This window comes from Anomaloglossus baeobatrachus, chromosome 1 (assembly GCF_048569485.1).
Source record: "Anomaloglossus baeobatrachus isolate aAnoBae1 chromosome 1, aAnoBae1.hap1, whole genome shotgun sequence".
In the NCBI taxonomy this organism is placed as follows: domain Eukaryota; kingdom Metazoa; phylum Chordata; class Amphibia; order Anura; family Aromobatidae; genus Anomaloglossus; species Anomaloglossus baeobatrachus.
In genome coordinates this window covers 64717164-64741879 of record NC_134353.1, presented here as the reverse complement: position 1 = coordinate 64741879, position 24716 = coordinate 64717164, and the positions used below count along the sequence as shown (strand labels likewise).

Below are 24716 nucleotides of genomic sequence, written 5' to 3'. Positions count from 1 at the left end.
CAGAGCCGAAGAAAACAACACTGGATACAGGGGAATATAGAAAGTCTTTTTATTTCAAAGACATGTGTTTTCTCCAGTACGTGTCACACTGATGTCACACGTATGCAAACACAGATGTCACACGCGTGACACATGTTTGACCATACCAATGCGTGTGGCTTGTACCTGATTAAACACGGACATCTGAAAGGGGCCTAATACTCACTAAGGAAGGGTCACCACATGTCAGTCACACAAAGGAAGGAAGCAGTGTCCAGCAATGCAGTCACCATCTTCAGGCCTGACCTGTAGCTGACAACTACTGACCGGCTGGTGAGGCTTTTGGACTGGTATCTTCTGTGGCACCGGCACAGCTCTGGGCTTCGGCTTTGTGATATTGAACTCCTTCACTTCCGTCACTTTACATTCTTTTATTAAATCCGGACCGTTTGCCATCTTACGTTCAATGGAATCTATTAAATTCAGGACTTCAGGCTGCCACCTAGTGGAGAAAAAAACGTGCACTCATTGCAGCATATAACATAAAGCGAGACAATCAGCAAGTGCAGGGGGCATAGAAACAAAGAAACTGAGGCACAATACAAATCCATGCCGGAAAGGGATTCCTATGCGCATTTCCCTGCCATTGTTCCCATTGTCTTCTTTCAACAGGACGGCACAAATTTCTGAATTACCTTAAAGCACTGACTTTACTCCCCTCCCCAGGTCCAGTTCTCATTCTTCGTCATTGCTCCCAGTATCTGTTATTTTCTGCAGTGCTGACGTTACCTTGACAGCGCTGCAGACAATCAGTGAGCTCAGCGGGTCTAAGACTCGTGGCGTCAGCTCGAGCAGAAGCGCTGAGCTCGCTGATTGTCTGTACAGATGTGACATCAGGAGCAGAAGACTCCGAGCTGGACCTGGGGTGGGGGAGTATATCACGGTTTGGTTTTACTTTAAAATAAACTGTAGCTGGGGGAGGTTACTAAAACCACAATTCTGTCAGGTGAGGTGACTAAAACCACAATTCTGTCAGGTGAGGTGACTAAAACTGCAATTCTGTCAGGTAAGGTGACTAAAACCACAATTCTGTCAGGTGAGGTGACTAAAACTGCAATTCTGTCAGGTGAGGTGACTAAAACTGCAATTCTGTCAGGTAAGGTGACTAAAACTGCAATTCTGTCAGGTAAGGTGACTAAAACCACAATTCTGTCGGGTGAGGTGACTAAAACTGCAATTCTGCCATTTTCATTTTCTGTACAGTGTTAATAATATAATATTTTGCTAGTTTGGATCTTTACAGATCCAGTGATAACAGATATATTTATTTTTAAACTTTTTTCCCCCTTTTCTTTTCATTTTTTTTAATCTGGTTATCTTATTATCCATGCATCTAGGTAACTGAAGGATTAAGGTGGCAAACCTGAGAGCCTTTATTAAGCCCTCATTTTCCAGGATACCCCCACAATCACCAGATCCCCGTCTGTCTGGGTCTTTCTAGCTCTGCTAGAGGCGATTGACAGTTCTTTCCCGTAGTAATAGACCTGTCAATCACCAGTAGTGCGCATAGCCGGGGACGTGGGCTCGCCGAGTCTCATGGCAGCATCAGACGCTGTTCACACTACAGATTCTGACACTCCACACATTATGTTTTTTCTGGTGTTTGAGTTACAAAGGAAAGCTGTGTGTTCATTAACGGTCAGGCTAGCCTGCTGGTTACCTCTGGGATCATATGTTGTTTGAAACCTATCACACTTATTCTCTGCCTTTTTAAGATGGTGGAATCTGTCTTCCCATGTCGACTATAGTTTATTGCTGTGTTGGTCTGTGTGCTGTTGTGTCCCAGTCCTGCTGGTGATTATATTGCATGGTGCTTGGAGTTGTTGAAGAGTTCTCCCATCGTCTTGTTGTTTCCACCCTGCTCTTATTTTCCTCCTTACCTCTTAATGTCTTACAAGTCTGTGTGGAGTGTGCTGTATGATAGAGTTTTGGTTTGCCCTGTTTGTCTATATCTGATGGTTTTATCACACTTTTGTCCCAGCACACTCCCCTGGGGTGGGAGTGGAAGGGGTATAAGATCAGGGCTGGTCAGGAGCTAGGCCAGAAAGGCGGCTCAGACATCCTCACCTTCAGCGGTAACTCTGAGAGAAGGAATATCTAGGGTCACCCGAGCCTGAGGGCCAGTCTAGAAGCCTTATGCTCTTACAGACCATCGTGACAGGATGACTCTCATTTCTCCTTATGGTCCCCAGCCGGATCTTTAAAGTATTGTGAGGTAGCGTGGTCGGCTGCGCAGCAGAAGACACGGGATCCAGGCATTAAGTTTCACAGCACACGGTTTTAATGTCCAAACAAAAGTCCACAGCAATATACATGTGCCTCTCCAGCAGAGAGCTCAGGGAGTTGTGATCACTCCCACACACCCGGCACACCTGCCCTTGTTCCGGTTTCCATTTAACCCTTCCTTCAGCCTGTAGGGAAACAGCATTAACCCTAGAGTGGATTTACTTTCTATCATGGAGTGAGCACAACCGGGGCGAGACATACCGGCCGTCATAGATAACCCCGGTCACAGTCTCACATACCCCCCCCCTCAGTTCAAGCGTGCGGGGTTGAACTCCCGCCATCAAACACGGGCCGCGGGACAAGGCATCGGCGTTGCCCTGCAACCCACCGGCCCTATGTTCAACCGTAAACCGGAAGTTCTGCAGAGAAAGGAACCACCGGGTAACCCGGGCATTCCGTTCCTTGGCGGACCTCATCCAGACCAGTGTAGAGTGATCCGTCACCAAGCGAAACTGCCGTCCCAGCAGGTAATAGCGTAGGGACTCCAAGGCCCACTTGATCGCCAGGCACTCCTTCTCCACTACGCTATAATTCCGCTCGGGAGGGGTGAGCTTCCTACTTAAGAAGGTGACGGGGTGTTCCTCCCCCTGAACCACCTGAGACAACACTGCCCCCAGGCCAACCTCTGAGGCGTCAGTCTGTACTATGAACTCCTTCCGGAAATCAGGGTGTACGAGAACGGGCTGTCCGCACAGGACCCCCTTCAGGGCCCGGAAGGAGTCCTCGGCCTGCGGAGTCCAGCGCACCATGACGGACTTCTTGCCTTTGAGAAGGTCCGTCAAGGGGGCTGATAGTCCCGCAAAATCCTTAACAAACCTCCTGTAGTACCCCACGATACCCAGGAAGGCCCTAACCTGCTTCGTGGTCAGGGGTCTAGGCCACTTCTGGATCGCCTCAACCTTGTTAATTTGGGGCTTAATCACTCCTTGGCCTATCACGTAGCCCAAGTAGCGGGCTTCCGTGAGTCCCAACGCACATTTCTTGGGATTGGCTGTCAATCCGGCTGTTCGAAGCGCGTCCACCACCGCTTGTACCTGTTCCAAGTGGGTCTGCCAATCGGAGCTGTAAATAATGATGTCATCAAGGTACACTGATGCATACGCCTGGTGGGGTTCCAGCACTAAGTCCATCAACCTCTGGAACGTGGCCGGAGCGCCATGTAACCCAAAAGGCAAGACAACATAGTGGAAGAGACCCTCCGGCGTAACAAAAGAGGTTTTCTCCTTGGCGGACTCCGTCAGTGGCACCTGCCAGTACCCCTTGGTCAGGTCGAGCGTGGTAAAATACCGCGCCTGTCCCAGCCTATCAATCAGCTCATCCACCCGGGGCATGGGGTAGAGATCGAACTTGGATATTTCGTTCAATCTCCTAAAGTCATTGCAGAACCTTAAGGAGCCATCGGGTTTTGGTATTAGGACAATCGGACTAGCCCATTCACTCCGGGATTTTTCGATGACCCCCAGGCGTAACATTGTCTTTACTTCCTCCGATATGGCTTGTCGTCGAGCCTCCGGTACCCGGTATGACTTCAGGCGTACCTTCAGGTGGGGCTCGGTGACAATATCATGTTGTATCAGACTGGTCCTACCGGGCAGCTCGGAGAAGACATCGGGGTTCTGCTGAACCAACCGTCTGGCCTCTCGCCTCTGAGTCTTGGTGAGGGCTTCTCCAATCCTTACTTCCGGTTCGTCCTCTCCGGAGGTCGCTGGAGCCGGAGGTGAACGACCCGAAGAGGAGGGAGATGGGGAAAAAACAGCCATCAGGCTTTCCCGTTCCTGCCAAGGTTTTAATAGGTTGACATGGTATATTTGTTCAGGTTTCCGCCTACCGGGCTGCAATACCTTATAGTTGACCACCCCGACTCTTTCCTTTATCTCGTAGGGGCCTTGCCACTGAGCCAGGAATTTACTCTCCGCCGTGGGGATTAATACCAACACCCGATCCCCGGGTTTAAAGGTCCGCACGGTGGCTTGTCTATTGTAGCGGCCGCTTTGCGCGGCCTGAGCCTCCTGTAAATGCTCCTTCACAATTGGCATGACCGCGCTTATGCGGTTCTGCATTCCTAAAATGTCTTCAATCACACTTTTATGGGGGGTGGGCTCTTGCTCCCATGTTTCCTTTGCCAGGTCCAACAATCCCCGGGGATGTCGCCCGTATAACAATTCAAAAGGCGAAAACCCCGTGGATGCCTGTGGCACCTCACGGATGGCAAACATCAAATAGGGAAGCATCATATCCCAGTCTTTCCCGTCTTTTGAAATTACCCTTTTGAGCATGGTTTTCAGGGTTTTATTGAAACGCTCAACTAAACCGTCCGTTTGAGGATGATACACAGACGTACGCAACTGCTTGATCTGGAGTAGCCGGCATAGCTCTTTGGTCACTTTAGACATGAATGGGGTCCCCTGATCCGTAAGGATCTCCTTGGGCAACCCCACCCGGCAGAACACAGCAAACAACCGGGGCGAGACATACCGGCCGTCATAGATAACCCCGGTCACAGTCTCACAGTATACTTTCTCTGAAAAGCCAGAGAATAATATACCTGGCTACAATCATGCAGCCGGGCTCAGACTCACGCTGCCTGTGATTTGGGCAGCACGAATGCCTGACAGGTTCTCTGTAAAGGATATTCCATCCCTAATCTGCACACAGCCCTTCCATATTTGCTAAAAGGGATACATCATACTCACTTCAGTAATGGAGTAATCCAGTTTTCCTTCACGTAATTTGAATCATAGATCTGACTCCATTCATCTTTTATCCACGTGTTCAGGTTTAGGACATTAAAGAAAAATCTAAGAAACTGAGAAAACAAGTTCATCAGTGGCAGGACAGGAATACATCACCTGTATGGTCAGCATTAGTAGGTAATACATTGCACATTACGTTTTTAAATAATACTGTATTCCTTATCCTGCACTGATCCTGAATTACATCCTGTATTATACTCCAGAGCTGTACTCACTATTCTGCTGGTGCAGTCACTGTGTACATACATTACATTACATATCCTGTACTGATCCTGAGTTACATCCTGTATTATACTCCAGAGCTGCACTCACTATTCTGCTGGTGCAGTCACTGTGTACATACATTACATTACTTATCCTGTACTGATTCCGAGCTATAGCCTGTATTATCTTCCAGAGCTGCACTCACTATTCTGCTGGTGCAGTCACTGTGCATATACATTACATTACTTATCCTGTACTGATCCTCAGCTATATCCTGTATTATCTTCTAGAGCTGCACTCACTATTTTGCTGATGCAGTCACTGTGCATATACATTACATTACTTATCCTGTACTGATCCCGAGCTATATCCTGTATTATCTTCCAGAGCTGCACTCACTATTCTGCTGGTGCAGTCACTGTGCATATACATTACATTACTGATCCTGTACTGATCCTCAGCTATATCGTGTATTATCTTCTAGAGCTGCACTCACTATTCTGCTGATGCAGTCACTGTGCATATACATTACATTACTTATCCTGTACTGATCCCGAGCTATATCCTGTATTATCTTCCAGAGCTGCACTCACTATTCTGCTGGTGCAGTCACTGTGCATATACATTACATTACTTATCCTGTACTGATCCTCAGCTATATCCTGTATTATACTCCAGAGCTGCACTCACGATTCTGCTTGGTGAGTCACTATGGACATACAATACTACCCCATGCTTCTATCCTGTGGAGAGTAGGTGATAATTTGTTGTGCAAGGACAAAAGCTTTAAACAAATTTCCTAAAACTGAGTTTAGGATGAGCTATATGAGCCCCTGGGGTATGAGCCGATGCCGCAGGCCACTGGCCACATTGCAGCAGTGCCGTCGTCACTACACAAGACCCTCCTCTACTGTGGCCATATCCTGGGCAGGATCTTTATTTTCCCCTCTGCACATTTGGGCTGTAAAGGGACAGAGCGATGCATAGACGTTCCCGGCACATGTATGTTCCTATAGACCGTGGATTTCTCCGCGCTGACGTAACGGGGATCTGTATCTGGCAGATGAATGCTATTTTGGTAGCATATGAGAATTTCAGAGGCAGAGAAATCTAATTATAGGCGGCTAATTTGTGCTCTGCATATGTTCATTACTGTGGAGATTGTGGTGCGGGGTGTGATGTCACCAGTGAGGGAGCCGGCAGCCCACCTGGTGCACCAATCTTCCCCCATATTACTGCAGTAACAGGGGATTGCGCTCTGCGCCTACATCTCATCCAGCGCAGTACCACCAATCCACAGTGTACTGACAGCCATATTACCCAGTACGGGAGACCCCGGAGCACAGGGGCGGCAGCTACTATATACACTATTTCCAAAAAGTTAGGCATATTTGGCTTTTGGGTGAAATTTATGTAAAACGTCACACTACACTGATGTTTTATCATGAAAGTCGGGCAATGGGGATTTCCTCATCTCAAACTATTTATTTAAACAAAAAATAACACAAGTGGTGGGTATACCACCCACCACCCAAAATGTTAATGTCTGAATAATTTGTCACGTGGCCTTGAGCATCAATTCCAGCTGACAACGACGCTTCCTGCTGGTCACAAGTGGAGTTATTGTCTTTCCCACTCTTCTTGAAGGACGGCCCTCAGGTCATTGAGGTTCTGGGGTACAGAGCTACAGCCTCTACATGGCAACTCCACTGATTCCATAGGTTTTCTATGGGATTCAGGTCTGGAGAAAGTGCAGCCACTCCATCTGAGGTCCACCAGTCTCTAGCAGCCATTCCCTATTGATGTGAACTCAATGGGCTGGAGCATTGTCATCCATGAAGATGAGATTAGGCCGGTGCTGTTCATGCACAGGGACAATGACTGATTAATGATGTTATTCCAGTAGTCGGGGTTGTCACTGTACCAGTCACATAGTGTAGGGCCATTCTGTAGTGATTATACACACCGGTCCACTCTGAAACACCACCACCACCAAAGGCTTGTCTGGTGACAACAGTGGTTGATGCATGAAGCTCTCCTTGCCATTTCTTACATCGTTGGTGGCCATCATTTCTGCTCAACGTGAATTTCATCCATGACCAGCACTGAGGCCCACTGGTCCCTCATGCAGTGTAGATGACGCCTGTGGCTGGTGGTGTGGTCAGGAACCCTTGCAGGTCATCTACCACTCAGACCACGCTGATGTAAATGGTTTTGAGTGGTCTGATGCAATGCTTGGGCGCCTCTCACCTTCATTAATTGTGCCTGGAGTTGTGTGGCATTCATCATCCGATTCTGAAGAGCATTGTTCACAATGAAGCTGTCAACAGTGTGGGATGTGGACAAAGGCTGTCCACTTCTCTGCCTTTTTGTGACTCTTCCAGTCTCTCTGCATCTCTGTTCAAACTGCTGGTGACACTCTGTGACACTCTAAGCTCAGTGGTCACTTCCATCTGAGAAGCCTCGCAATGGTGCAGTGCTGCTGATCAATTGTTAGGTGTGGTCTTGGTCTCATGATGTCAAAATGGTGATCAGCGTGATGTGGAGGACTGATTAATACCAATTCTAATTGAGCCCTGAAAATTATTGGGTGATACATGTTGTGAATTTTGCCTTGGACTTGTGCCTTCAAGAGTATAGAGAAGGTCACATTAAGATCACCTAAAAAGGATAGAGGGCATTTTAGGATCATACGGAAATTTCAGCCAAAATATCGGCAACTTTTAGTGAGTAGTGTATATATATAATCAAGTAATCAGTGCAGAGACAAAAGGGTCTGTGACTACGGCTCTCACTAAGTCGCTCGCATACAGTCAGAAATGTACAGAGCAGCGAGGAAGGCTCGATTCGGAAGTTGTCTCTCTTCATTTATTCATCACCATGTAAAGGCAAAGATGCTGACAGTGGCACTAAAACGGTTAAGTGGCAGCGGTTGGGACTAGCTCTGGACCCATTGACCATGTAGTGCACATATATGTTTTTTCTCATCAAAAACGCCTTTAACCTGTTTCCAACATCTGCTGTAATCTCTGATTGCTGCCATTTAACCGTTTAGATGCCGCTGTCAATCACTGATGGTTGATGGAGAGTGTATGCACCGGCACTCATCGGATCTCCCGTGATGTGGTTACACAGTGCCGATGGCAAAAATAATATTGTAAAAAAAAAAGCTTTCAATTTTTGGAACTTTAATAAAGTGATGGTACATATGGGGGAATACCTTGGCCATCTTGGTGAAATCTTGGCATCTGATGATTCTACCAAAGGTCTGAAGACCGAGGTCCTCTATCCTAAATATGGCAATGTAACTGATCACTGCAAATAAAAAAAAGAAAGATAAAATATTAATCAGCATTAAAAATAATTACACACTATAGTCAGTGTGTTACAGATCAGAATGTAACCCTGAGGACATGTTCACACACCCATTTTTCACATTGGTTCTGACGTATTTTCCCCACCAAAATCCACGACAAAGCATCTTGTCGGAACACACACGGTTCATTTAACTCGTGGTACGCGTGCACAGGTTCGGATACCACTTCCCCTCAGAAGTATCTCCAGTGGAGGTTTCTCCCTCTCCACTCACTGACCCAGGTCAATGCACACAACCACTCTCTCTGAGTTTCCTTCCTGGAGGCATAACAACCTCCCCTTTCATCAGAGTGCCCATGTGTCAAACAGTCAGTCTCCATTTTGACAGATGAGACACACCCATGGGCGGAGGTCTGTGGATAGCCAGACCCGCCCGTCTCTCCAGGTAGTTGTAAAACTGTCCTTGGAACGCCTTAATAAACCCTGTGGCACTAAAAGTAGCAAAGCAGACATCCAGGTTTACACCACCTCCATGATTCATTCCTGCCGCCATGTTATAATATATATCAATTTTGAAGGGTAGCCACAAGGGCAGGCAATAAGCCTGCTTAATGGCTTATTGGGGATATTGACTGTGTAGATCCACACCAATCCAAACTGAAAATCCACAGTAGAAATCTGAGTGTCAGACTTTGGATTCTGCTGCTGGTTTTCTATCAAATTAACGTTTGGTTTTTTTTGGAGCCGGAATGTGAAAAAAAAATGTCTCCAAATGTTTGATTGACTTTTTGGGTCCTCACTCGCTGCAGAACTTTTTCACACTCAACAATGTAGATATTTTATGATTCAATAATTTTTTATTAGGTTTTTAAAGTTTATACAAAAAACAGTTCTAACAAAAACAATAAAACAGAAAGTGCTGTATAGCATTACTTCACGTTATATCAAACAAATAATATACAGTAGACATATACATATACAAAAGGAGGAACAAAACAAATAACATTGGTAAAAACTATGACATACGGTCGGATTAAAAATTTACAAAGTATGATTTTCAAATAAAATATGTCAGGAGATGAATGTAAACAAACAATTTTCTTATTAAACTAATTGAATAAGTATCGTGTATTATGTTTATACAAGAATTAGAACTAGATTAGATTCAAAATTTTATGTATTGTTGTTAATAAAGTCAGTCCATGGGTCCCGTTTTTTATGAAATCTGTTCCAAGAGTTATTAATCAGAGCATGCTTCTCTTCATAGAACTTATGAAGGGATATTTTTTCTATTAGATTGTAAATATTTGGAATTTTATTGGATTTCCAATGTGCCGCCAGTTCGACTTTGGTAACTAGAAGGATATGAATTACGATGGCCCTGTATTTTATGTTTATTGTATCCGAATCTATCGATAAGAGAGCTAATTGTGGGGTTAGACTTATTTTTGAGTGCATTATCAGATTTATTATGTTAGACACTTTCTGCCATAAGCTTCTGATTTTAGGACAGCTCCAAAAAATATGAACAATGTCACCTTTTGTATCGCAACCTCTCCAGCATGTTGGTTTTTGGCTTGGGAATATTTTAGCTACTTTGTCCAGAGTGAAATACCATCTGGTATAAATCTTATACCGTGTTTTTCCAAAAATAAGACACTGTCTTATATTTTTTTTGCCCCCCAAAAAAGCGCTAGGGCTTATTTTTGGAGGAGGTCTTATTCTTGGAGAAACACGGTTGGGGGTAAGTTTACCCCCAAAAAAAGCAGACCCCCCACTTCCCAGGAGACTCATACTCACCAGACCAGGACGTCTGTGTGGTTCCCAGGTCCTCCTGTGATCTCCGGTCGGTGCTGCACGCCGTTCTCCCCTGCTGCTAGCTGACACGCTGGCACACACAGCAGATCACACACACACACAGCAGATCACACACAGACACACAGCAGATCACAGATATACACAGCAGATCACACACAGACACACAGCAGATCACAGATATACACAGCAGATCACACACAGACACACAGCAGATCACAGATATACACAGCAGATCACACACAGACACACAGCAGATCACAGATATACACAGCAGATCACACACAGCAGATCGCAGGCACACACAGCCGATCACAGATACACACAGCAGATCGCAGATATACACAGCAGATCACACACAGCAGATCACAGGCACGCACAGCCTTCACAGATACACACATCCGAACGTAGACACACATAGCCGATCACAGATACACACAGCAGATCGCAGGCACACACAGCCGATCACAGATACACACATCCGAACGCAGACACACACAGCCGATCGCAGAAAAACACAGCCGATCGCAGACACACACAGCCGATTGCAGACACACACAGCCGATTGCAGACACACACACACACATCACATCACATCCAGCACTTACGGCAGCAGGGAATGAGAGCAAGTCACGTGTCCGGCCGCAGGTCCTGTTCGTCGCGCTGCACCGCACTGCCGCTCAGGATTCTCCCGGCGAGAAGAGATTGGTGTCGCTGGATGAGGTAAGTGTGTATGCTAGCCAATGTGTGTGCGATCTGATGTGTGTGTGTGTGTGTGTGATTTGTTGTTTGCGTGTCAGCCGATGTTTGTGTGTGCGATCTGATTATGTGTGCGATCTGACTGTGTGCGATCCGATGTTTGTGTGTGAGATCTGGTGTGTGTGTGTGTGTGTGGTGTGTGTGTGTGTATGTGTGTTTGTGTGTGTGTGTGTGTGTGTGAGAGCTCATGTGTGCGGGTGTGTGATCACTGCAGGTCCTGCCGCTCAGTGTCGGGTGAGTGTAATTACCAGGTGCCGCTGTCTATAATGAAGTGTCCTGCAGTATCTGTATCTTTTTTAGCTGCACGGACACTTCATTATTGATCCGGGACTAGGGCTTATTTTCGGGGGAGGGCTTATATTTAAGCCTTTCTCCGAAAATGCTGAAAATCCCTGCTAGGGCTTATTTTTGGGGGAGGTCTTATTTTTGGAAAAACACGGTATTAAGCTTCATGTAATGTAGCGCAGATATTGGAAAGGTATGTGTTTTTAAGAGCTTTATCCCATTGGTCTTGGGTGAATTCTACTTTTACGTCCTTTTCCCAACTGGATATGTGTATCATTTTTCTTGTGGGGAGTTCAGAATTGTAGGCATGATAGATGTTCTTATGACTCCATATTAGTTTGTTATTTGGGTTGTTTATCAATTTAAGTAGGAATTTGTTTATTTTACATTTGGGTTCTATAAGTTTCCGGATGGTTTTCCTTATTTCTAGGAAGAAATAAAGATCTTTATCTGGTATATTATTTTGTAGTTTAAGTTGTAAGAATGAGGTGAAGTTTGTACCATCGTATATATTTTTTATGTATTTTATCCCTGACTGGATCCATCTATCTACTGTCTCCGTATTGTTTGACAAATCTATATTTTTTATCTCTGTAATTTTAAAGACTTCAAAAGTAACTTTGTCCTTGGAGATTCTTGAAATCTTTTCCCAGGAAGTAAATGCAGCATTAATAGTGCCGCTATCAATGTAGATCTTTTAATCCTGTTCCTGCACCAACTCGACCCGATGTTCGCTTTCATTCCTGGGATCCCATACTTACCGGCATACAAAGACTGCTCTGACAGTAGATAATGCTTCCCATCCCGGGCATAGAAAGCTTGGACAACAACATCCAGGAGATTTTTATACTGTACACATCCAGAAAGAACATCAAGGACAAACTGTTCTTCTCCATTATTTAGAATCTAGGAGAGAAAAAGCAACAAAATTCTGCAGGTGGATCAACTTTAGTTAAATAAATCGGGCCTAATGATAGAAAAATGTGCTTAAAACTAAACATTCAGTCGGCAGATCTCACAATACACTGTCCCTCGCCTTCTGCCCGGCAGGGACGCCAATGCACTGACTGCCGGTCTGCGCAGTTCTTTCATGTGTCCATCGCTGTGGTTTGCAGTTCCCATAACCTGCGCCCTCACGTTGGTCTCCTGGGAGCATGTTCACTTCGTCTCTTAAAGGATTAGCGAGCTTAATGTGGACGTACCTCCAGCCTATGACTGAGAGGCACTATGTACTTAAGGCACCCTCCCCCTTAGGGAGGTGCCTGCACAATGTGTATTTTCAGCTTGCCTGTACATTTTCTAGTTGTCAGGTGCTCACTATCCAGAACCCGTCCTGTGAACGAGCGCCACTACAGAAGTGCTAGTCCGGTCAGGGACAAAATGCCAGCTTTTTTAAAGAATTTGATGTCCTGGCTCCACCCGAGCCCTGACCACTTACAAAGAGCTGATTCAAAGTGGCGTGAAAATGCTGAAAGTTGCAAACTTCGCACTTTGCCAATATTTGGCAAGTTTTCAGAGATTTTCAACAGTCTTCTGGCGTAAAAGCTTGGACGAACCGGACCAACGGCTTTTCTAAATCACATAATTAAGGTCTGTCATTCTGGTACAGGGCTCTAATTCTTCTTTACAAACCAAAGCCAACATTTAAGACCATGGATTTGCTCAGCCGACTTTTCTTAAAATTGGTGTTTCGAACACCAATCTCAAGGAAAATTTAAAAAAAAAAAAAAAAAAGGTATTTTTGTCCAATGACGCACAAAAAATTTGGCAAATTCAGACATGAAGTCAGAAAAAAAAAAAAAATATATATATATATATATATATATATATATCGTTCATTTTTATACTTTTTTGTAAAATGATAAGAGCGTGTCCTGAAAATGTCACGGCTTTTCTTTGAAGGTTTGAAATCTGAAGAATACAGGAAAAGTTTCAAATATTAGCACAAATCTGGATTTTGCACTGTGATTTATGACTTATTAAGGCAGTGATTAATGAATGATGGCCGTAGAGTTTACAGAAGGAGCGCGCTGTATCATTGAGTTCAATGAATGAAGTTTGAAAAGCACAGATAGACTAAGTACCGTATTTTTCGGATTATAAAACGCACTTTTTCTCCCAAAAATTTGGGATGAAAATGAGGGGTGCGTCTTATAATCTGAATGTAGATTACTGGATGAGGTGGAGAGGCGTCACAGGAGGCAGGGGCGATGCTGCGGGCTTACTGCGGGCGGGGGGCTGTGCTGGGTGCTGTGTTGCGGATTGTGCTGGGCACTGTGCTGTGGGCGGTGCTGGGCACTGTGCTGTAGGTGGTGGTGACGCAGAGACCGCCATTCTAAAAATGACGGCAGAGCGGGCTTCAAATAATGGTGCCTGAAGTCGGCACATGCGCAGATGGAGCTCTCGACTCAAAATCTCATCTGCGCACACACCGCCTCTGGCCCATTGATTCCCCGCAGTGGAGTTAAGGAAAATGGCGCCCGGAGGTGGTGTGTGCGCAGATGAGATCTTAGCTTGTCACTGAGCCGAGAGCTACATCTGTGCACGTTCCAACTGCAGGCGCCATTTCTTTGAAGCCCACACTGTCTACAGCTTCTGGATGCTCCTCATGCCTCACAGTGGCCGCAGCACATCTGGAACACCTGCTGCACCACCTGCAGCATCGCCATACTCCACCACTACCCCGCCTCCTGTGACCCTGCTCCACCACCACTGTCACCCCCCCTCCAGTAAGACCGCACCGAATAAGATGGACCCCATATCCCCCCTTTTTTTTCTCTAAATGTGGGGTGCGTCTTATAAAACGAAACATACAGAATGTGTGAAGGAAGGTGTCAGCCCCAGACATCGCCAAGAAGCTACTGTGTGCGGATGTGACTTTGGCTGGGGTGAACAACCCTTACTGGATTCTTCAGGTGTCCGTCATCCCACTGGTGATCATCGTCCTAGACTGTTAGTAACACACACAACACCAGTGCTCACTTAGCCAACCAGAAAGTTCATGTTCTTCTTCACACCGTTATGACAGACATAGTCTTCTGTTCTCTCAGTGTGGGGTACTATCTCTAGATCTGTCTCCCTCTGCTATATTGGATATCATCCTCGTCTCCTTCCCCCTAACTTTGTTCACCTTCATCCAATTCTGGTCCCCGGTGGCTCTCCAGCAGGATGACTCTCTAAGCCCGCCAGGGTGAGCCGTAGGCTCCGGATCTCTCGAGTATACCTCAGGGTTCCCTAACTGGCCCTAGCAATGAGGCCACATCTTGTCACACTTGCATCCTATTCTAGACTGCCTCCTGTCGATGACTCTCTAAGCCTGCCAGGGTGAGCCGTAGGCTCCAGATCTCTCGAGTATACCTCAGAGTTCCCTAACTGGCCCTAGCACACTTGCATCCTATTCTAGACTGCCTCCTGTCGATGACTCTCTAAGCCTGCCAGGGTGATCCGTAGGCTCCGGATCTCTCAAGAGTTCCCTCAGATACCTCAGAGTTCCCTAACTGGCCCTAGCAATGAGGCCATGTCTTCTCACACTTGCATCCTATTCTAGACTGCCTCCTGTCGATGACTCTCTAAGCCTGCCAGGGTGAGCTGTAGGCTCCAGATCTCTCGAGTATACCTCAGAGTTCCCTAACTGGCCCTAGCAATGGGGCCATGTCTTCTCACACTTGCATCCTATTCTAGACTGCCTCCTGTCGATGACTCTCTAAGCCTGCCAGGGTGAGCCGTAGGCTCCGGATCTCTCGAGAGTTCCCTCAGATACCTCAGAGTTCCCTAACTGGCCCTAGCAATGAGGCCTTGTCTTCTCACACTTGCATCCTATTCTAGACTGCCTCCTGTCGAGACCTCCCAACAGTCCTCTTAACGCATCTTTCACTTCCCCTTTAACCCCATCTCTTCCATCCTGCCGCTATCTCAGCCCAACCACTAGGCGGGGACTTTGGTAATAACCCCGCTCTACTGTATCTGGACCCTACACCCAATAGGCATAACACATTGCACTCTACATAACCATACACGTTACATTGCAGGGCTCGACCACCTCCTAGATGTGAAAAACAGAAGTCTGAATGAGGCCTTAGGCTCAGTTCTCAAGTCCGTATTATAAGATCTGTGGTCAGCCTGCGTGTATTGTGGTGTCAGCAGGGCCTGTGGAATACGGAAATGTGAATTCATATTCACAGGCCAGGAAAGTGCTGATACCACCAGAAAGCATGGCTTCATGTGTGGATGCAGTCAGTGAGGCTAACAGGGAAACCTCTGCACATTCACGTCTTTGTGATTGCAAAACAAATGATTCCCTGAAGTTGGACAGCCGGTTCTGCAGCATTTATGACAAGTCGCACGAGGAAATATTATTAATGACAATGCAAATAAACAGCATTGTTCTTCTTCACTAAAATCCTTTACAGTGACTAAACACTCCATAAGAAAACTATCAAAATTAAGTAACTAGAACCACTTGACAAATTACACCATGTATACATGGAAACTTATCAAAAACTAGGCCAAAATGCAGGAGCAGTGTGTCAAAAATTAAGTACCCCCTTACTGATTTCATAGGAATTAAGATGGTAAATACCAGCCAGCTGCTGCTGAACAAATACTGTTGATTAATTGTTTATTACCAAGTGTGATCACCTTTATAAAAGCAGAAGTTTTGGCAGTTTGCTGGTCTGGAGCATCCAAGTATATTTTAACACAATTCCAAAGAGAAAAGACATCAGCAATGATCTTTAAAGAAGAAATTGTTGCTTCCCATCAATCGGGGAAGGGCTATTTTCAAACTATTTGGAGTTCATCTGTGATGCTGAGCACCCAGGTGTAATGAGATGCTAGATCACTAGGAGTCGCTAGATACCCTAGTGGAGGCGATCTGAGGGGAAGTCGAAGAAGCCAGGGGTCAGGAGCCAGGAGATAACGTCAGTGACAGAGGGAGCGAGAGGAGCCAAAGTCAGTGTGCAAGCCAAAAGTCAGAAAGCCAGGAAGTCACGTAAAGTACTAGATAGAGAGTGGATCCGGGGTCAGGATACAAGCCGAGGTCGGTAGCCAAGAGGACAAGTCAAGTATATGGGAGAGCGGAGCCGGGGTCAGTGTTGAAATATTTTTATTAAAGGGTTTAACAATTAAAGGGGGAAAAGTAATATCATAGAGATTATTTAAATAATGCACATAAATTACAGATTAACAACAAACTTAATATAATCTATACCTAGATCATAAGGAAGGGAGGAGAGTGACGGGAAATAGGAAGTTGGAGATCAAATAGTTTTATTGGTTGGGTAAAGTAGAAGGGGGAAGAGCAGGGATTTTAGGGAACCCACTAGGCCACAGCGCAAAGAAAACCCAGAGGGGCTTAACTACTGAATCACACCTGGTTTTCACCAGAGCCACTGATAGTGAGGTTGTTACACTGCAGGTGTGAGTCTGGGTGCCACTCGGGAAGACTGGTGCTGTGACGGCTGGCTCCTGGGGTACGTGAGTGATAGTCTCTGGGATAGAAAACAGCAGCAGCAGGTGTTGAGGGTCCGATCTGGATGGATGGATGGATACGGCAGCAGCAGCTGGTGATGATACTTCATGGTAGCAGGTATTGTGGTTGGCGGCCGATGTGGCGGCTTGCAGCTGCTGCGGCAGGTTTGGGATAACCGCAGCAGTTTACTGAAGTACAATCATATGTCAGCAGCGGAACTGGCACAATACAACGGCAGTAGCAGCACAGTGCTAGACGACCTTGGAACTAGCAACTTATTAGACCTGTTGCCCAGGCACCTCCCATAGGGCAGAGGTGCTTTAAGTACCTGCAGCCTCTCAGATGACCTGTGATGCACTTCCGGGTTAGGGGATGCTGGTAAGGTAAGGGGGTGTGGCCGCGCGTGTGCCCTTAGAACAGATCCAGGAAGCCTGCGAGATGTGCACAACCGCTGGGTGACAGAAGCATGATCTGTGGATGGGGTAACCACTGCAGGACGGCCAGACCGGTGAGGGGGGCAGGACAGTACGAGGATGTCGGTGTGGGCGTTACAGCATGCTTTACCGTTGCTCCATTTATTCTCTATGGGACTGCCGAACGCTGTGCTTGGCAAGGGCGAACATATCATTGGTGTGACCTGTGGTGTCGCACAGGAGCCAAGAGGTAAGGGGGCCCATTTCTACCTCTAAAGGAGGTGCATTTTTGCATTTTATGAGCTCTTGGGCTGCAAAGGGCCCATATATTCTTCTTGCACAGGTGCCCTCTTCTGTCTGTGTCCACCAGTGCCGCTCGGCTTTAATGGTGGCCCTATAGACAACGAACAAAGCAGCAGTCACCCGCCCAACCTGCTGCATAAACGTTCCATGTGAAGGATAAAAACACCCCAAGTGACCAATCGTTACAGATTCCCCATGGTCGGACAACAACAGATCAGCAAGTTATCCCTTATCCTGTGGAATGACTTGTTTTTACTGGACAATCCCTTTAAGCAAAATTGTAAAGAGCGGAAAAAAAATTCCTCCAGAATGATTACTTATCGTGGTTCTACAAACTATTGATTCATGGGGTGTACTCAATTTTTCACGCGCTGCTTCTGCATTTTAGCTTGTATTTTGGTAAATATATAATGACACGGTGTAATATAGTGTTGTCCATCTGAGGTTGTATTTAATAACTAATGTTTTGTAAGGACCAGATGTGTTTGATTATGTCCCGATATACAAAACCATAGAAAATAATAGGGTGCACTTTTATTTTTTTGTTAAGGCACCGTACAGTATTATTCTATGGGTGCCATATGTTTAAACCTGATAAGAAATTTGGAATCTTGTTGTTTTTTTTGCTTTTGCCATATTGTCATGATGTTCAGTTCATCCTGAGCTTACTGGTTCATGACAATGTGGAGGCTTTATCACTAATAGCGGCAAGAAAAACAGTTTCTAGTGCACGATTCTTACTGAATCGTCTGCAAAATTGGAATAACTCCGCCGCTCATGTAAAAGATGATCCAACTGGAACTGAGCCCCTCAGCACGAGTCTATCAGCACTGGACACATGGGGCGGAAAACACCGGTTGGCGCTGTAACAAGTATGAAACAGTAATGTCGAGAAGAAGTCCATGCATAGTCCCTGCATTCTTCTATTCCCGGGTTCAGTTCTTTTAACGTATCTTTAACCATAAACACTCACCGGCTTCCAACAGTACCGGCTTTCGACAACAAACAGATCTTTTTCTTCCGGATGATTAACCCTCACGCTGGGTGGTATGCACGCAGCCATTCAGCCCGCTGGGCCCTCACATGGTCGGAGAGGGACTGTCCAGGTAAGCGGGGTAGCCTACGAAACGGCTCATAACCCGGTGGCTCCGGTACTTCCTTCTCCGGTTCAGGCCCTTCAGCCTCCTGCGGGGGTGAGGGGGTAGCTGGACGGGACCGCAGTGGGCTGCCGACAACAACTACCGGGTGCGACACCATACTCTGATGTATCACCAGTAATGCCGATGCTTCTCTTGGCTTGTCTCCAGCCGTAGGTTCGGCGGCCGCTTTTGGCGCGACCGTCGGGGTACTCTTCAGCCCACAGGCTTCAGCGAGCGCTTGCTTATGCTGAGCGCGCCACGCTCTGTTCTCCATTCTGCTTGGTCCAGGTATTGGAGTTTGCTTCTTCTTCCACTGCCGGGGTTGCAATCGCGTCAGGGAAGGTGGAGGCGGTTCTTCTTTTCCCGCTTCTGCCCATACTCCGCCCCCGGCCTCACCCACCAGGTCGGCACAGCGTTTGCGACGCCTCTTCTTTCTTGCGGCGCCGCCCACGTCTCTAGACCTCTGCAGTATCTCGGGGCAAGCACCTCCCCTCTTTGGGCGGTGCACTCCGGGCTTCTTCCTTACAGGCCAGCCCAGCGCTTTTCGTTTGGCGCCCACTTTTCGCGCCTTCACTAAATCCATGAGGACGGCCGCCATCTTGCTGCCATCTTGTGGCCTGTTCAGTACATCAGGCACCACTTGGTCTCTGCTCGGGGTTTCTCTTCTGCGGGCTTGATCCTGCCGACTACGCCAAAATGTAACGGGGGCAGGGGGCGCCTCAGGGGGTGTAGTCGGGTCCCCTCGCCTTGTGGGCCGCAGGCTGAACCCCGGCCCGGCCGTTACTTGCAAAGCATGTGTGTTGTTGGGGCAGAGTGTGGATGAATGGGGCCCATTCATGACAGCGTTCTTTCTGTGCTCTCCAGTTCCTTCTTCACTTTCAGGAAAGAGACAATTGCAGGCAGCGGGTACACCAAACACCGTTTTATTAAACAAAGCTTCCATCTTTCTGTTTGAAGCAGGTTTACTTTAGTACGTTACAAGTTACAAGTCCTTTTCTACAAAAACGGTTTCCTTTTTCTCTACGGGCACTTTCCTTTGCCTGCAGGGGCCAATTGTTATCCCCCTAGCAGTGGTACTCCTATCCCGATTTTAGTCCAGCCCTTTCCCAGGGATTTGTATTGAACTAGGGGACGGCTCCAGTACTCACTACCGGCTCCGGATTAGCTCCAACTTCTCCGCTCCACTGCCACAGCACCCACTCCTGCAATCTGCCCCGGCACTTCTCCTCAGCTCACTCCCATGTTACATCTCACAGCACACTGCCCTGCATTCAGAGCCCAACCCCCCTTCTCTTCCCTCCTAGGCTGCCCTGCCCCTTCCTTCCCTGTCACTATTACCAGGGGAACCACTCACTACACTGGCACCTAGGGGGGGAAGAACCGTACATAACACATAACATGGTACAATGTGCCACCATACTCCTGTGGCGTCTTCAGGGGGGGGGGAAACGTCTTCTCCACACTAGGGGTCCGTCCACCCCTTACACCCCTCCCCCCACACACACAATACAATGCACCCCCCATCACCCCTCCCCCAACACACACAATACAATGCACCCCCCATTACCCCTCCCCCAACACACACAATACAATGCACCCTCCATTACCCCTCCCCCACACACAATATAATGCACCCCCCATTACCCCTCCCCCCCCCACACACACACACAATATAATGCACCCCCCCACACACACAATAAAATGCAACCCTCATCACCCCCTATACACACAAATTACACTGCCCCATCCCTACACACTCCTCCCCCCTCCCTCGGAATACAGTACTCCTCCTCTGCCTGTCACAAAGCTGTGTTCCTTCACAAATGTTCCCCGTTATGTGTCCTCAGCCCCTCCCCACTCATCCCCATTAATTACACCTGTCTCTTCAGCGCCTCCATGGAGCGCTCACTTCCTGATATCCCCTGTGTGTGGTGCCCGCAGCACTGTGATGACGTCAGCAAGGTGCTGATCTCATCACGTTGCTGCACGTCGGGGGCAGGGCCCAGTCCCGGCGCGCTGTTCAAATGTATTTACGTCTGAAAGACGCAAATACATTTGAATAGGAAGGACGAAACTGCGGTCACCGGGACCGGCGCGCTCCTCTGCATTGTGTACATGCCCGACACACAGCAGAGCCGGCACAGCGCGTAGCCTCCTGCTAGTGTGCCTGTCATGTACACAGTGCAGAGGAGTGCAGCGGGGACACCAGATACAGCGGCCCACTACACCATGACTCTCCCCCCTCGGCCGTCCCTCGCTGGGTACGGCCGCAGCACATAGCAGGGAGCTCATTGGCAGTGCACACCTCTAACCCCGGAAGTGCAAGCGCTGTACTTCCGGGGTCAATCAGCGTCCTGTGCCCGCAGTTTGTTTTTGCGTAGACGCAGATACAAATAGATGGCAGTGCGCCAACCCCCCCCCCCCCCCCCCGAAAACACAGCTGATTTATTAGACTGTCTTTACGGGGGGGGGATGTGAAGAGGAAAAAAAAATTGCTGACAGGTGCTTAGTGTCAAGTATGGCCCTGGCGGTGGGGGCCCCCTTGGAAGCTCTTTTGGTGAGGGCCCCGTGGGCTGAAGCCCCGTCCGCCCTGCCTATAATCCGGCCCTGGTCATGGTGGCATTGGACTCTGTTCAGATTGCAGATTCTGACACTCTGCCTGATGGCTTCTATGGTGTCAGGGTTGAACACAAATAGACTCCTTTAATCACATGTTGGGGGGAACCTATCACATCTGCTCTCCTTCTATTTATGCTGGTGGAATCCTTCTACCCATGCTAGCTATAGTTTATTCTGTGAGGTGTGGCGGAGTGCTCAATCAGAAAAACTGACCCGCATATCCAGCAGGTGGGGACAGGTGCTAGCTGAAAACACATTATACCTACAAAACATATACACTTGTAGTTATGTGTTTTCAGCTAGCACCTGTTCACACCTATTGGATGTGCAGGTCAGTCTTTTTGTATATTTAATATATTTATAGTGCATCCCTTTCTGATTGAGCACTCCACCCTATAACCAGGCTGTGTTCACTCCCCTTTATAGCTGGAATGTAGCTGCCCAGACATGGAGGTTTTTAACCCAGATAGTGGCATTTCAAGTTAGGTTCCCCGTAAACAGAGATTACCTTGCCGTGGTTATTGGGCTCACATGCAGTGGCCAATATATATATGCTAAATATCTCTCTTTTTTCAAATATTCCTATAGCAGTAATGCAATGCCAGAGTTCCCTTATTCATTGTTAGCATTTTAGTGTGCAGCTGTGTATGTTTTGTTGTCACTATATAATAACATCTAGACATCTACTTTAAAGGGTAAACAGTAAATTATTATTTTATTTTTTCAGCCATAATCTGTATAAAGCTGATAAACAGAGGCATGCTCACCTTCCAGTGCCCTTGAGGATCCAATGCAGGGTGCTGTGGAAGCGTTGTCTGTTCCTAACGTCCAGCACCGCTGCAGCTTGTAATTGGCTGCAGAGGTCAGGTGACTAAAAGAGTGCTTCTTAGAATGTGTATCTGATGACGCACTCTACTGGTCACTTGACTACTACAGCCAACTGTGTTGTGACTTCCTAGCAGGGCAGACACTGAATCCGCACCACCAAAGACCTCCGGAGTGGGCTGCACTACAATTTGCAACAGTAAGAATGCCTCTGTTATTATTGTTATTTTTTTTTTTTTACTGTTGGACAACCCCTTTAAGGTGGATAATCAGTCGTTCCCACTCTTTGGCCCCTGTATACAGGGGAGTAATTAATTGAATAGCAAGCAGTACAGGTTGCATCGGCATGTGTATGTGGCGCCCCTGAGGCTTCAGTTGTCACAGGGTACTGCACCTCACTTAAGGTGCAGTATTCATCTTGGGTAAGGAGGGGGTTAATCACCGGTGTTTCACCATTTCACCTTACATACAGCTTAGGTGCCTTCTCACTGGGGACTGGACTAGGGTAGGCTGGGGGGTGGCCATCACGAGGCATGGGACTTTTCCGGTCACTAGGACAACCACCTTGGGGGCGGGCACCACTTGGGGTAGAAGTAGGAGCAACCTGGACTCAATTTTCAGTCAAGTCGGGACTACTATTTTCTTTCTTCATGGTACCTGAGGCTTGGAGCGGGAAGCTCAGCCTGGGTTCTTCACTTCTGAAGGGGCATCCCTTGGGAAAGGACTTTCAAATACCGGTGGCTATTTATAACTGGAGCCCATCACGGCAGAGATCGGCACCTCCCGGGCAACCCACGGACAGTGAGTAAAGACCTGTAACCGCAGCTACTGTGTACGCCCTTCATTGCCAGCGTCGCCACCCCGCGCTTCGGTTGTTAACAGCCGCTACTACCTCCATCATCCTCCCTGAGGCCTAGCTTCACCTGCGGGAAGCTGAACTATCCTAGCTGCATCACCACCCGCACCAGAGGACAGCGACCGCAGCGGCAGCTAATCTCTGGCCGCATACCGCAGGTGGCGTCACGAGACAACTACTCCCAACCTCCTTCATCCACATCCTTAATCCCCATCATCCCACCATCCATTTTTTATGGACACCTCGTGGTCACGGAACCGGGCAGGGACACCCGTGACATCCCCCTGACCTTTCACCGGCCCGGTGACGAGTATTCCCCAATGCCCCGTGGGGTGCTCCATGTTTAAAGGGAAGAATCGAGCGTCAATCGTCTTGTGATTTTGGCGACTGGTGCTCATTAGGATTAGACCACGGCAGGACGGCGATTCCCCGGGTAAATCACTCACTAATAAGAGCTGATGCCACATTGGACGCCGCATCCAGCCAAGCACATAACTCACTTCTCGAAACGTGGATTAAAACTCGGCCATCAGACGCAGAAATACTTAGAATTTTCGGAGGCAGCGGATGATTCAGATGTTCGTCGGGATTTCAATTATATTTCTGGATTTGCCAGAGACAGATTTATGATTCCAAATTACATCTGTTTGACATTCTAATATCAGATCTCCAGCTCCGGAGCTCGCAGTAAGTGAGACGAGCGCACAGGCTTCAAGTGCACAATTAAATGACTCATTATGAATGTCACTCCATCGCTGGCAGATACACAAAAAACCTACTGTAAAATGATTAAGATGTCTCGCAGGAGCAATTAGAGTATTTCTTCTGCTCTGACAGTGTTATTACATTGCTGGAAACCAGATCATGCTGTGCACAGAGGTCAGACCCCTATGTGCCGAAACATATACCGACCTGTCGATGCTGGATGGATCGATATTCCCACGCTGCGCTCCTGTTGCGGACCTCGTGCAACAGCAATGTCACAGCGGTATTTACTACATTTGTTTTTTTTGTGATAATGACATTATTATGATCACTCAGGAGGTGGGATCCTGAGAAAGGTGCAGAAGCGCTCATCATATTCTCAATCAGAGAGGTTTATAGGCACAATAGTAAGTCCAAAAGTCTGTACAACTGTCATACCCATCTCTGTGTATTATGAGACCAATGACAAATTTAGGACTTGAGAGTCATTTCCATGCTAGACTCTCAATATAAATGGATTTTATTTCCTTTGGCAGTCGTACGTGTCAGGGTTCGGGTAACAGAATGACAAGGGAAGATGGGGTAACCAATGCAGACCTTAATGCTGGGGTCCCTGAGCTCACCCTCACACCTGGAGGTACCCTTAAAGGTAGGGAGGCCTGGGCCCCCGACCTGGCCCTGACTCCTGTCCTGACACTGATGACAAGTCCCCATCACCCACAGCACTCAGGGGACTGATCAGGATAGAGATGCCCAAAACACCTACAACAAACTACAGACAGTGGTAAAATAACAACTAATACACACCGAAAACCTCCACCAAGGAACAACCCAGGATATATGGGTAAGGGATAACAAGGGAAAGGAGGTAGTACAAAAACAAAACAACTTGTAACAATCTGTAGCAGATAGCAACAATGTCTTATTTGC

At 47.4% G+C, this 24716-nt stretch overlaps 1 protein-coding gene across 2 annotated transcripts in view; it reads right to left on the bottom strand.

Annotated features, from left to right (window-relative positions):
- Positions 1-24716, bottom strand: part of CFAP99 (cilia and flagella associated protein 99) — a 105189-nt gene that overhangs the window by 55414 nt on the left and 25059 nt on the right. The window contains exons 3-6 of one of the 2 annotated variants that reach the window (XM_075332985.1): positions 12218-12362; positions 8503-8597; positions 5019-5131; positions 307-481 (exon numbers count right to left, since the gene is read on the bottom strand). In XM_075332985.1, the coding sequence (XP_075189100.1) occupies positions 307-481; positions 5019-5131; positions 8503-8597; positions 12218-12362 (528 nt within the window). The remainder of the gene's footprint in view (positions 1-306; positions 482-5018; positions 5132-8502; positions 8598-12217; positions 12363-24716) is intronic. The other variant, XM_075332998.1, reaches the window with a different exon arrangement.